Source organism: Gallus gallus, chromosome 2, assembly GCF_016699485.2.
Source record: "Gallus gallus isolate bGalGal1 chromosome 2, bGalGal1.mat.broiler.GRCg7b, whole genome shotgun sequence".
Lineage (NCBI taxonomy): Eukaryota > Metazoa > Chordata > Aves > Galliformes > Phasianidae > Gallus > Gallus gallus.
This window is the reverse complement of record NC_052533.1, coordinates 39358916-39374113: the sequence shown is the minus strand read 5'-3', so window position 1 is coordinate 39374113 and position 15198 is coordinate 39358916. Positions and strand designations below refer to the sequence as shown.

The window sequence follows — 15198 nt, the reverse complement described above, 5'->3', positions numbered from 1 at the left end:
ATTTCCAGGTACTAGCTATCATTTGTTATCACATAGCTCTTCGTGTCTTGGGCATTGTAAGAATATTCTGTTTCTTACTCAAGTGATGTGTACTCTCTGGGACAACTGGGAATGTGATGTGGAGTATGCACGATTCTAATGATGAAACTGCTCTTCCCAAATCCTTGCTGTTCACACTCCTTCCATTGGGTGTTGCTATGATATTAAACAAATTACTACTGTGACTTAATGTATGCACACAGAAAAGTATGCCAAAGGTTTGAGGTCTCTACCTACGTGTCTTTGCCCATTGTTTTACACAGCTAAGTCTGCTGTACATTACACAGATAACATATGTTAGCTGATGTTAAGAAAATCTGTCAGTGACTACTTGTGAAAAAGCAGGCCATAAAATGGAGTCTTCCAGCTTGCACTAAAAGTTTTATATTCTTTCATGAAGGTGATTTGACTACAATTTATATGTACATTGCGGCATACAATTACTGTATGCAGTAGTTGTGCAGATGGCTCTCTTTTAATTAGAGTATTTAGTGCATCTTCTGTATAAAGAATCAGGCAATGAATAAGGAGGAATTTAATGAAAGTAACCAAAAAGGAAATAGTATAATGAAAGTTTAAAAACAAACAAACAAAAAAAAAGAGCAGAGAATTACTTAGGGCACAATTCCTGCACGGATTTCTTGCTCACTTAATGCCAGAAACACTAAAAAGCTCTTCAGACAGTTTGAGGGAAAGGTCTTTGAAGATCTGTGGCCCTGGGGAGGTCTTGACAAACACTAAGAATCAGGCACCTGATCACTAAACTTTACAGTCAATGACCATAAAGACGAAAGCTGAAGATTTCAAAAACAAGACATACTAGCTGTGACTGAGTTTTTGATATGGCTGTGGCACACCACTGAAGGTATCCTACGAATATCATCAGAAAACAGCAAGACTTCATTAAACTGTGGCAAGTACAAGTGGTATGAAATCACTTTGTATTTAAACTATCCTCAGTATTAAAAGCTGCTACTACTAATACTAGTAACTGTAAATAATAGAAAGCTACTACAACCTGAAATTCTGGTCATTTTATAGCCTTTAATACAGTTGCTGGTCTAGTTATACTCCTAGGTATACTCTAGATATACTCCTATACTCCAGAAAAGCACTGGCATTTACCTGATTGGTCTTTGCTCTAATTGGAAAATATCACACACAATATACACATTAAAGAGGGAGAAACAGACCAAGACAACATGATTTTTATACACACTTAAATCTACAACTGTTAGACACAAATACTTGAATATAAGAACTTGGGCAGGGAACAAAATGTTATGGGACAAAAGTGATTGGTTTCATCCAGGTGAACCTATACAACCTCTTAGCAGGGGCAATGACATGAGCCACTCTCAATGTACGTTCCAGCACTTCTATATTCAAAACTCTTATGTAAATTTTACATGTCAGAATGATGGCTACACTTACCTGGTAGACCAGGTGGGGTTTTCAGATATTTGCCATTAAAATGCTGAATTACTACTTCACATTTTTCTGTAGACTCCATTCTGGAAAAGAGAAAAGGGTGGGATTAGGGTAGAGGCAGTAAGACTTACTAGACTTTCACAAAAGTGCTCAGTCAGCAAAAACAAAAAGGAAAAGAAGGTAAAGAGAAGGACAAACACAGATGCCGAGAGAAATCTTCAAAGCTGTTCTTGCTGACTTCTGCACAGAAACTGGTTGAGCTCATTACGGTGTAGTATGGCTTGTAAAGAGGACCTGTCACCCTCAAAGCCTGCAGCTGTGCTCCCGGCTTGTGTGTGAGCTACTGCAATGTCAATGAGCAACTCCCTCCTGGCTCTGAGGGATCTCCCTGAACAAGGACGTTCTTTGTGCTCTCACGTGCTGCCTGGAAAGGCAAACGACTTGTATCTAGATTCCTCATGCACCCAGTATAACTTCAAATGGGTTGGAAAAAAAAAACAAGATTTGTAGAAGTACCCAGAGGATTAAGTAACAATTATTAAGGATCACAATGTTAAAAAACAAGCTGCAAGGATGAACTGTAGAGCAAGACCAAATGCAGTGAATGCGTACCTATTCCATAGAGCCAAATTCTGGGTAAAAACAATTTGCATGTAATACCGGCAGGTGAAATGACTCGCTATTCATTCTGTATGACCTCAAGATAACTTTCAGAATTGAGGCATTACAGCATTAACAGTGAGCTAGTACATAGATTACTGAACAAGCTGCTCAGGAATACAAAGCTACTGGTCAAATCCTAAACCATGCCTATATCTCATCAGGGAATTCACAGGTTGTTCAGGTCTTGTGAACTGACAGCATGCTAGTCCAGAGTGGTCTGTTTACTCTGCTACACAATTGGTGTAGAAAAATTGAAGAGAGAAAAACTAATCATAAAGCTAAAACAATACATTCACTTTGTCTCTCTTAGAAAAAATGGTGTTTAATGTTCAACACTGCTTTAGCACGTTACTTCTTACCTCCAGCTACTCCCCACAAATCTTTCTCACTTTACTAAATCTTTCTTACTTCTCACTACTCCAGATCTTTTAAAATTATCTTATCCTCCACTCTTTCTATCACATGGTTTTGGGGAAAGAGGAACATGCATTCTATGTCACTCATGGGTTAGGAGCTCAACACTGACTTTACAGCAGCAGTTTGGCTCCCAGGGTAAAAGTTTGCTTAAAGTTCAAATGGACAACCTCACTCACCCGAAAGAAAAAAAAAAAACCCACAAAAACAAACAACAACAACAGGAATGAAGATTGATTAATATTCAAGTCTTTTGTCAGTTTGTTTCAGATCAAATCATTAAAAAACATCATTTCTATGTTGTAACACTGCTTTCATTGCATGTCGTGTGGGCTGGGCTGTTTGTACAAGCACATAGCAGCTTAGATTGTTCACTTTGGCTTCATTCAGATTTAGCTAAGCGAATGTCTGCACTGAGCCTTTAGAGAATCTTGTCTCTGGAAGAATAAATGCAATAAAAGCCTGTTTTCTGTAGCTGCAGGCGCTTAGTGTCAAACCATGTTATGTTGCACCACACAGCAGTGACAATTTCATTTTAATACATGGGGCACATTTTAACAAGCCAAAGCAGTCCCTGCAAAGAATGCAATATATAAACTGCCAAGTGAAAGAGACTCAGTGCACTTCGTGCATTTTGTGTGGGAAGAGAATAAAAGTGAAACCCACAGTGTTCTGGGATAAAAAGGCCATCATTCGAAAAGCAGCCTTAGAAAGAATGTGCACATTTTCTTCTCGAGTTTCACAATTAGCAGCTCTCAACTTCCTTTGCTAGCTATCTGTAATCTGGCACATGCTTCACTTGAAACCAACACTAGCATTATCAACTCAGTTTGAAAAGGCAGTGTAATAGACAAAGCCGCCGATAAACGCTCCCTTCAGATGTGCTGCTGAGGAACAATGGCAGCTGTCCCTCGTCTCCACCATCTCCGTGAATCCCCTGTGTGGGGTAGGCCTTCCTCCCAGCTGCACGCTGGCAGGCCTGCAGCCACCAAGTGACCAGGTCTGTGCCTGTCCCCTGTAGGGCCACTTAGGGATGAACTGTAATTTTTACTTGTCCGGAACACCTGTTTCTTAGGTAATCATCTGATACTTGCTGTCACCCTGGTTTTAATGTAGTCAAAACTGATCAACACCTATTATTTAGGTGTCAATGTCTATGGCAGATGCCTACCCGTAGGTCAAACATATCTGTGCATACACTGATTCCAAGATTCCTCATTCTCTTTTTATTTGCATTAGCCACAAAGACTAGCCATGCCTGGGAAGAGGCCCAACAAAAATATACTTCTGTTGGGTCCACACTAATAAATTCTGTCTACTGTTGCTTCAAAAAGCTCTGGCACTCTGCTGTAGAATGTCTAGAAACTCGAGGGAGATGGAGAAAATACATTTTTTTTTTTTCTCATGAGTTCATCAATCTTGCTGGAGAGAGAAACGTTTCGAAATATGTAATGGTACAGAATGCTATCTAATAACACTACCACTAACAGGAATGCTACATTTTAAAAGCTCATCTCCAGGGGGCAAGTTTCTTACAGAAGAATGTCATCAAAGCATAGGTAGATTTGGGGGAAGAGCATTTTACGTTTTTTTTTGTTGATTGTTTTTTTCATAATTGATGTAATGAAAATAGGCAAATTATAACATGCTGGAGGACTGATAAAAAATTATGTTAAAAAACATAGCTACTCAACTCCTGCTGGAAATGTAAGGATATCAGCTTAAGCTTTACATGAGGATAAAAATCTGCTTCTGATGAGATAACTAACAAACTATTATTTTCAAACTCTTCATCAGTATGTTTTCAGTGTTGAGAGAATCTTAGAAAACAAATTATGTTCAGATACAGCTTGAAGATAACTATAATACATGTAAGTATTTCTTTGAGTCTAGAAATGCATTGTGGTAAAAATTATCAAAACCACAGGCCAGATTATTCTGATATTTTTAAACACACAGATAATTGCCAAAATAAACCAATAAAACAAGGATAAATATAAGAATTGATTTTCAGTTGTATCTATATATTTTCTGGTTCTGGAAGCTGAGAGATTCTCAAATACAATATAAGTAATTAGTCTGACTATATTTCATCCAAGTGGAAATGAAGTTCATTTAAAAAATAAGAAAGGAAAGATGGTTCTTATGATTTTTCTAGTTGTGGTTTACAAATTTATGATGATACAATATGACTAGTAAAACAACAAAAAAAATATGACCGGTTAATATTAAGCAAGTATCATAACAAAATCATTTGAGATTCTTCTCTTGCTATCAAGTACTCATTTCAGATAATCTAAAAAACTCGTATCATTCTCTTAACACAATCCAGTGGTTCCAAAGTAGTCATTATGCACTGTTATATGTGATGGGCAACCCTTCATCATGGAAAAAAAAAAAATTGGAAAAAAAAAAGGTTTTACAAGTGTTTATTTTATTATAAAAATTGATGCAGTGCTAAAAGGCAATTTAATAAAATTTATATACAGTAATAATTATGATTACATAATTATTACATGTGAAATATTAAGTACTATGTAATCCATGTAACTACCAGCTTGCAGTAAAATGTGGGTTTGGTTTATGCATGTCCTGTAGTCACTTTGCTTAATAAAAATAATATAAATCATCTGTGTGGTTTTTTTTTAATATCACATTTAAATATTTAAATATTCAATTATTATTATAACATTTATATTATGACTGACAAAGAATACTGCTGTTCTCTTGTATAAATGAAAGCAGAAATAGTGCTTCTTTACTATTTAAGGCATTTTTCAAAGATGAAAATAAGTAGGTAGTAGCAATATTTTGCAGCAGACTGTCTGAAGAACTGAGGCCACTGTTTGAATACACAACAGAGAACTCAGTTTCTGTAGCGTACCAATGAGAGGGGTAGCCTGATAACGGTGCCTAAGAAACTTTTCCCAGCATGTCTTGCCTGTATATTTTTCATGTTCATTCCTGTTTGCATGAATAGCAGGATGTTGTCTACGATCACAGTTGAATATACATGTTATGCAAAAGCCACTCCAATGACGACAGGTAAGAATGGTCTATCCATGCAGCATGGCCCATTATGTGCAGAGGACCCTTCTGATCTCCCTGCACAAAGTCACAGAGCTTCCACTCCGTAGAGAAACCCATTCGTTTCAGAAGAAAGTTGATGCAACTAAATCATACCTATGCTATCCTGAAAGACCCTGGAAGATGCACAGCTTTCTTTGAGGAAAAGAATATACAAATTAAAGGCCTGGCTTTTTCATTTTGCTTGAGTGGAAACTGGAACAGATCCATTTCTACTGAAATTCACATGAAACTTCTATAAATAGAATAATGATCCTGTGGAGTTCAAAATCTCAGTTGCTGAGTTAAATACTGTTTCCAAAGACTAAATTTAATACATGTAAAATGCAGATAAGTGGGAGATAAGTTTAATTAAAAAAAAAAAATTGCTGGCAGAGAAAATCATCCCTTTGGAAGCTCCACCAAGAGAGCAAGGCAGGGAAAAGACAAGAAAAAAGCCCAAGCTCCAAAGGATAAAATGGGCAAATGCCCTACTATAGACCCCTCTGCTTTTTCACAAAGGGACATGTCCTCAGTGTCACCTTTTTGCTCTGAGATAATAGAGAAAGCTAATTGAGAATCTCCTGGGTCTTTCACTGGGAACAGCATCATAACATGTTTTTATGACAGTTTATGTCGGACAATTTTTCTCCTGTTACTGGAAAAAGAATAGTATGAACACACAGTCATTTCTACCTAGTCCCTGTCTGATTTATGTTGCAGTCTTCACAGTCTCAGGTTAAGTATTATACTGGTGCCTGCTAGCAGAGCAATACTTGACAGTCTGACTGCAAGCATTTCCATCATAAATTTCTGTTTTCAGAGGCTTATGACTTTGTTGTAAAATGTCACTTTGGGGCTCAATCTTGCAAGGTCATTTTAAGTTACAAGACAGTAAACAAACAAACAAAAAAACTTGGTAGTTTCTAATTTTTTCTTTGCAATTTATCATTTAAAATGACCTATAAAATGCTTTCTCTGCTGTTCAGTTGAGTGCGGTACATGTATGTATGGTATTCTAAATACTGCCATCACTGTAGGGAGGACACAAATAATACTTTAATGCTACTTTACTGTGGAGATCTGAAACCCAATCTTTATTTCACTACTTCAGTGGCATCAGTAAGTCTCTCCCTGGGGGTATATCACAATACCTCCCTGCCCCCTTCTCCACATCCCTTGGAGTTTTTCAATTAAACTCACAGTATCTAGGGCCTGGGTAATGAAAAGTGCTCAGCTAAATCACCTAATGACTCCTAACTTTCCCTGTTTCTTCACCTTTAAGGGATTCATGCTTGTTTTTCATGTTATCAGTTCCTAGTGACATTTGTCCTGGGACTCTGCCCCGTCTGTGCCTCTCTGGAATTTACATGTCCATGGACACAGACCCATGCCTGGCAATATTCTCATGGATGTACTAAGTCTGCAAAAATTTCATCTAGGTTGCAACACAAGGATTTTGAAGACATACGCTCATCCCATAGATGTCTCCAGCATTCTGCACGGAGGCTTTTTGATGAAAATTTATCACTGCAAGTATTGGAATATCATACAGATATCACACAGTCTTTGGGACATGTTTGGGATTTCCAGTTTCATCTGAGATATCCAATTATAAAGCAATTTCCTGGGGAAGATGTAGGATTTGACAGATCATTCTTCTGACTGAAAGTAGGCATGATCCTCATCATATCTAAGCCTGCACTACGGTCCCAGATGATGGATTTGTTCAAGTTAAATTTATAGCACCTTTTAGAACACCTTTTCAATCATCTTCAATTAAACCCTTGAATAGGGAAGAACAAAGCATTTCCCTTCTTCACAAATCTATCCTTAAACTACCTGGATGTTCTCTATCCCCTGGTGCTGCTGATGCTTCTATGCCTCCAAAGCAGCACCACCAGTGATCCCTAGAAATCTTCCTCCAAACAGTCCCGCTTACATTTAGCGAAACTTTCCCACCATTTTGGTTCCACTTTGTGTTACTTCTGTATTTCTTCCAACATTGAAACATGACATTCACCCTCTACAGGTCTGTGGAAAGCTAATTCTTTCACCACATAGAGTTACCTCTATGTAACATGACATAGAATCATAGAATTACTCAGGTTGGAAAGGACCTCAAAGATCATCAAGCCCAACCACAGCCTAACCATAGTACCCTAACTCTAACAACCCTCTGCTAAATCATATCTCCGAGCAGCACATCCAAATGGCTCTTAAACACATCCAGGGATGTTGACTCAACCACCTCCCGGAGAGCCTATTCCAGTGCTTAACCACCTTTTCTGTAAAGAAGTGTTTCCTAACGTCCAACCTAAACTTGCCTTGGTGCAACTTGAGGTCATTTCCCCTCCTCTTGTCACCTGTCACCAGTGAGAAGAGACCTACCTCGCTCTCACTGTAAGCACCTTTCAGGTACTGGAAGAGAGTAATACGGTCTCCCCTCATCCTCCTCTTCCCCAGACTAAACAGCCCCAGCTCCCTCAGCCTCTCCTCATAGGGCTGATTTTCCAAGCCCTTCACTAGCCTCGTTGCCCTTCTCTGGACCTGCTCCAGTACCTCCATGTCCCTCTTGTACTGAGGTGCCCAAAACTGAACACAGTACTCGAGGTGAGGCCTCACCAGTGCAAAGTATAGGGGCAGGATGACTTCCCTATTCCTGCTCACCACGCTGTTCCTGATACAAGCCAGGGTGCCATTGGCCTTCTTGGCCACCTTCAGGATGAAGCTGAATGAAGTGCCCCTGTGCTCTGGGCACCTTCTGCTATCAAGTACCTCCAATCTAACTCCAAGACCTCTCTTACTCCCTACTTCTGATCTGCTTTTTACTCTTACCAACAACACTGTTAATGGCTAGTTCACAGAGCTCAAATTATAAGAGATGATACAGCAGCTTTAGAATGGTATCTCAGGAAAAAAAGCCTTCAAATCCAGTTGCTTTGGTTTTTGCTTTTTTTTTTTTTTCCTTGTTTGCTTCTTTTGAGGATTAAGGACTTTACGTTCACTTTAAGCTCTGGGGAATCCACTTACGCTTTCAAAATGAAAGATCAAGTGGTGAAGCCACTGAACGGCTCTTGGCAACAGGGATTTGAGAGAAACACCTACCATTTTAAGTCTTGTGGTGAAATCCTGTGTGAGGGCAACACTGCATCATTCCCTCTTTCTACAAGAAATCTCACAACAGACTGAGCACAAAGCTCATCTGCACCTTCTTTTCCCATATTCCCTGCTTATAGGAAGCATTTCTCCCTGCTACATCACATTTCTCTTCCTGCCACGTGATCAACTGTGTTCAGCCTCAGCTCGGCTCACCAGTGTCAGCAGAAGCCCCGCTGACAGCAGCAAGAGAAAACCTGCCAAATGGCAGCTCCCATAATGAGCCTGGAGCCAGGTAGCACCAGCCCTAAAGTGCAAAGCCAAGGAGAGCAACAAGGTACAGGTGGGTGTCCAGAGGTTACATCAATTCCCTTTCAACAGGATGGACTTCTGTGGAGCCACAGCTGGAGTCCAATGTTACCCTTCACAGGTTCCTTGCTAATAACTCTCCTCCCAAAATCTCCCCCATGGTGTACATGGGCACAGTTGTGTTCAAGCCACAGTGAAACATTCTAGAAAGTTTCAAGAAAATTTGTTTTGCTGCTTTTGAGGAATGGAAAAGAAGAAATACTTTAGCAGCTTAAAAAAAAGTAAGCTAGTTTTCTGTGCGTGTATTTTGAAAGAGGCTGAACTTTAATGTGGCCAGACATTACTCAGAACGCAGATCTAAGAGTTTGATCCAAGAACATTTGAAGCCACTTGGATTATAAATGATTAAGTAGCCACCTGCAGTACTACGAAATTGCTAATCATACCCACTTAGGAGAAATATCTGACAATAGTTGTCTACAGGAAGTCTTTACTTAAAAAAGTCTTTAAGAATACTTTGACATCCTCTATTCACCTAATTGGACAGAGTCAAAAAGGAATTTTTAACCCTCACAGCACTTAATTAATAATTCTGAACCATCTGAACTAAAAATTGCTGGGTTCTAGTATACACAAAGTTGACTTCTCCTGAGCTCCTGTGGCTCATGTAAGAGCTGTGGGAAGCAGCATGAGGCACTTCCACAAGCAGGCAGCTCCACTGTGGCAAGAGGGCCCTGGCCAGAAAATGTAACAGCCAAGATCACAATAGGCTGCTGATCAGAACTTCTAAAATCTTACCTGAGCTGAAATATACCTGCCATTCCCTAGATATACCCTATTCGTACCTACACTTTGTGTACTCACAGGGTAGATACACTAGAATGAAACCCTCATGACTACAAGCTAAGCTAAATAAATTCATCTCTCTTGAGTGACATGCAGTCCATATATGTACACTATTGCCAAAAGAAGATCAGGTGGTCGTGTAATTACAGCTTGTACTGGTAATTCTGCCAAGACAAGAGTCAGCATTCAACTGTAGTTTTTGGATTAACTCTGTCCTCACTCAGGGTCAGGAAGATTTCTGCTATACTTGAACAGAGCGAAGTTTTTACTACTCTGTCATTTGCATGATGAATTACAAAACCTTCATGTTAGCACATGAAAGGCTTTGTGAAATATGTTACATTATTAAACACTTTTTCACAAACAAATTCAATTTTTAAAATGCAAGTTTATCCATGGGTTACACTAATTTATACTTAGTGAGCTAGAAAGATTCATGTTATTATCTGCAAGAATGCATAAAGAACAGCGTGCCCTCTCTCAGTACAAATGTTTTGCCTTTTTCCATGTGAATTCAAACAGTGTTATCTTAACATTCTTTGCACATGATAATCTTTCACATCAAGGACAAAGGTAACACTACAATGTCACTTATCTAGCATGCTACCTTTTATCGTACAGTACCCCGTTTCACTGAGTGGTGTTATGACACTAACATAAGTGCCATGATATGCAAAGATATGGCATATTTCAAATAAATTCAAAAGACGACTAAGTCACTTTGCCTCCTCTACAAAGGACAATGTTATGAATATTCTGTACAAACAATGATTTGGGACTTTTATTTTAATTATTATTTTTGACTTTTATCTCAAAGCAGAGGACTGATTTACAGCACGGTTTTATTTATCTTCTTATTTGCTTTTTCAGTGTCTGTCTATATACAGCTCTCCATTCATTAGCTTTTCAGAAGAAAACTGTTTGATTTAAGAATGTTTCAAGCTGTGGAGAATCTATGTAAATATTCATTGAGAGTAAACATTGAAACTTGCCTTTCTATCCTGACAATGACCCACATGGAAGTAACACGCTGCCCATTCTGTCCAAACTACTCTGACAGGGCATGTAAGATGCAACTATTTCTTCTCAATATCTTCTCGTAGGCTTGAGATTTTTTTAGTTGTTAAGGAACCTGGGGATTTTTTTTTTTTTTTATTGGTTATAGTCCCTTCCTTTTGCTCTTCCAACTGCTAAATTTACTACTTCTTCTTGCAAAGTTGTTAAATATTTAAACAATTCCTTCATCATGTGTGTTCTTTTGGCTGTAGGACATTTATTATTATCCGAGCTTAACACTGCATGGATAGCTCTTTATTCCTAGCGATTTTTATTTCCACATACACACACATACATACATACAATGAACTAATTTTTGGAGAAATGAAATGAAAATCCTTCTGCACTGGTATTCCTCAGCTCAGTGGAAAGAACAGATGCGCAATCTGATAAAGGTGCTGCTTTGCATTTTCCATTGCTATGAGGCTTTAGAGTTATGGAGTAGACAGCATTTGCAAAGGAATAAAGCCAAAAAATATACATAAATTGAGTAAGGATTTCACCTGGCAAAGCCAACTCCTCTGCTGACTCCATTTGCGTCTCTTAATATTCTGGTGGAAATGACATGTCCAAAAGGTTTCAGCATGTTCTCCAGTTCCTGCTCATCCATGGAAACAGGTAAATTTGAGATGTATAGATTTGTGGGATCTTGCTCTTGTTGCTGTGACAAAATGAGAGAAACAGCCTCAGTTAGACTCAGCAGAATGGAATAGCTTATTGCTCCTGCAATGAGGGCTACTCATAAGAAGACCAAGCCAAAAAAATTACAGCTGCACTAGAAGCGAAGCTGGGCAATCTGTTTACAATGACAACAATTTCTGCCAAATTTCTGCAAACTCTCATGCATGTGCTTAACTTTGTGCATGACTGCTCTTACTGAACTCAGAGACACTAATCATTTGTAGAAAATTATTCTCATGCACAAATGTTCTTGGGTTTGTGTCCTAACTTAACAAACAGATTGTGAAGAAAACATCATTTTCACAAACGTGCTCACTGTTAACATAAATAAATAAAACCCAACACATGTTTTCAGCAGATGTGCTTTCCAGCCTGCAGACTTCCCATCCAACCTGTCCATCATCAGCAAGGTTGGCTGAAAACAGAGAATGGTTTCCACAGTATCTTTTCCTTCTTTTCATCCCCATCAGAAAAGGTAGGTAATACTCAGAAGGCCTCATCTGGATCAGAGGCATGACAACTTAATTTTAGTTAATGCTTAGTAAACAAAAACATAAGACACAATCTTTAAGCTATGCAGCAAGCCAGGCAATACATTACTGAAGAAGTCTTCTGAGATAGATTTATTTTATTACAAGTTTCAATGGGCAGAAAGAATTTTTTCTTTTTCAACAATGAGATGCATATGACAGTAGTATTATATTTATATATACTTTTTTTTTTTTTCCTAGGTGTCCTGAAATGGGTTAAAGAATCTTGCAGCAGCACTAGCTTACAGTGAGGAAATTACACACAGTCCTGAAGCCATCTGCCTCAGGTCAACTACACTGGCTTCAAATTACACCCCATTAAAAGCAGTGCCGACGTATCTTGTCAAACACAACGAATCGCAGGTTGTGTTTCTGGAAGATGTATGAAGACAGGACAGAACCAAGATGTCTGCCCTCTCCTTGCCGTACACATTCAAGACTTTGCAAAGAGAAGCAGAAATCTGAGTTTCAAGCTGTGATTCACACAGCCATCATTTCATGGATGATGAAACACAGTCCAGGTTAATGAAATATCAGAATCAGAAGCCAAAGAAAGTATTCAACTTCACCTACACAGGGTGCAAGGGATATTTTAGGCCTTTTGGATGAGAAGAAAAGCTGCAAATGGGTATGCCAAAGGGCCCCAGAACAGGATGCCTATAGTGTTTTTTAATTGCATAATTTGGATCCTGATCTAAGAGTTGTAAATACTTGTCTTTGGACATATTGCTTAATGCTCAATGCATTCTACCTTTGTATCTCCAGATCCATCACCCATAGAACTACCCATTACCATGCAGGTTAAATCCACTACTGTTTTACAAAGCAGAAATAAAAGAACAAAATAGGCACATTTTCAAGGTACTTTCCATAAAACCATACTCATGTCTTATGGTAAGGGGCAAAGGAGAGGAAAAAACACACACACAGACAGTGAACTTAATGCAAATTGAGCTGAAGTCACAAAAAAAAAAATCTAGAAAAACATGATTTCCCTTTTCCAGTTCTCTTCTCTTTCTTTTTCACTGCCATTTACATGCATACATGTCAGAAAGCAAGTTCCTTTCCAATCACAGGAAGATATTAGAGAGAGATCAGAACCGGTACAGTACTGACAATGCAAGGGTGATCATGCAAACAGTCCTGGGGGAAGGGAAGCAAGAAAAGAGCTTCAGCTTATACTTTTAGCTTTGGAAGGGGAAAACAAAACAAAACAAAAACAACAACCACCAACCTAAAACCTAAATGTTTTCTTTTTCCTTTTTTTTTTTTTTTTTTTTTTTCTTTTTCTCACTTCTTCATCTTTCTCCTTTTCTGTGTGCCAACTATTTTAAGATTTATTGCTTGTTACTTCGTTTTCCCTGCACAGGCCACAAGAGGGAAAATAAAAGGAAAGATATAGAAGATTAGGAAGAGTCTTCATTGTTACTAAACACTTTGAAAAATGTGAGCAATGGAGGCAATTAAAGCAGAGGCACTGTGGAAGCAAATCAAAGCAGCATAGTTTGCAATTCCGATAGGTATAGTTTTATCAGAAATGATCACACTATTATGCAAACCTGTACCAGCTGATTGGTTAAGGGCTTTGATTCATCGACCAATCGGTGCTCAGGGACTGACATCCCTTGTCAATATTAAGGTAAACCCAGCAGTATTATGCAGATGAGATCACCATAGCCAAAGGACAGACTAAAATGGAAAAGGCAGCGTTACGCCTCAGTAGCTGAACAACATCCTTTACTTTCACTGAAGCAATTCATTCCACTGGAATATTAAAATGAGAACTTTTCTTTCGACTACTCAGTTTTCAAGCTGTGGCAAACAAATAAAATAAGAGCTGCCGCCAACGTGTCTCACTTCTGAAGTAAGAACACATAAGCCCTTTAACTGTGTGAGAGATTAAACACTGTTGTTTTAAATATCCATGGAAAGTTTAGCTACACTTTGAGGATGAATGAAAGGCTAGCAGGATGCAGTCACTCTCTCACAGGATTTACCAGTCCTATCTTTTATCAGTGTAATAAACAAGAGCCACAAGCAGAGAGACAGATGAGGCCACTCAAGCTACCTCCACAATACAGCAATTTTTTCAAGGAAAAGGGAAAAAAAATCCATGTTATTTTTCCTCACTATACAAATATAACATTTAGAGAAATACTCCTTTCCTTTGCAGAGAAATATAACCCCAAAGAAGCCATATCTTACACCACAAAGTGAAACAAGACAGAAAGCCTTCCCTAGGTGATGAAGCCCGGTAAAGCACATTACGCTTTCAGCTAAGCACATGTTACAAGAGCAGTACAAGACCCCCTGTCCACAGTGTGGCTGCAGAGTTTCTCAGGTTGAAAGGCAGGCATCCTACTGTTCCAAATGTGCTTATTGGCTGACAAGGTGAGCCTAACCAGAAACATGAATGTAAGCACCCTGCAAGCTACTCTCCTTTCATCATCTGAACTAGGTTTCAGTCAGGTTTCTGTCTACAGTAAAGGCTCATACCCCAGGGCTGCAGGATGGGTGGGCACTGTGGTGTCTGAACCCACACAACGTGGCCAAAGCTCTCCCTGTTACATTTAGTTTGTACTATGACTTTTCACCAGATGTTAAAAAATGCCTCCTTCTACTTCAGGATGCTAAATTCCCATTTATTATTGCGTCCAATCCCAAACTGAGCAGCCATCGGTATCAGCTCCATTTTCAAGCGAGAGAGCTGAGGCTCACCATCACTTCAGAATTACATCTTATGCCTCCTGTATTTCAGATGGGAGAGTGAGGCTGGGCAGCAGAGAGCCACATGTCCCATAGACATCTCCAACTGGCTCGGACACTCCACATCCGCCACAGAGGGGCAACAAACAAAGTGCAGCAGAGTCCCTGCTGCTATTGGGGTTTTGCGGTCCCTGCCCCTCCACACCAGGACAGCAAGCTTATCTCCAGATGGCAAGGGGGCTCAGAGGAAGCAGAAACACAACTTGTAGATCCCTTCCAATCTAAGCCATTCTACAATTCTATGATTCTTGTTTTCCTGGACCTCATGCACGGAACAGTGCTATTTAATGTGTGCAAA

General features: G+C 39.1%; 1 protein-coding gene across 9 annotated transcripts in view; it reads right to left on the bottom strand.

The window, feature by feature from the left end:
- The window catches only part of RBMS3 (RNA binding motif single stranded interacting protein 3), a 698917-nt gene that overhangs the window by 138807 nt on the left and 544912 nt on the right, over positions 1–15198 (bottom strand). For all 9 annotated transcript variants that reach the window (XM_015281782.4, XM_015281784.4, XM_015281783.4 and 6 more), the window contains 2 exons: positions 11427–11584; positions 1474–1553 (listed from right to left, as the gene is read on the bottom strand). In XM_015281782.4, the coding sequence (XP_015137268.1) occupies positions 1474–1553; positions 11427–11584 (238 nt within the window). The remainder of the gene's footprint in view (positions 1–1473; positions 1554–11426; positions 11585–15198) is intronic.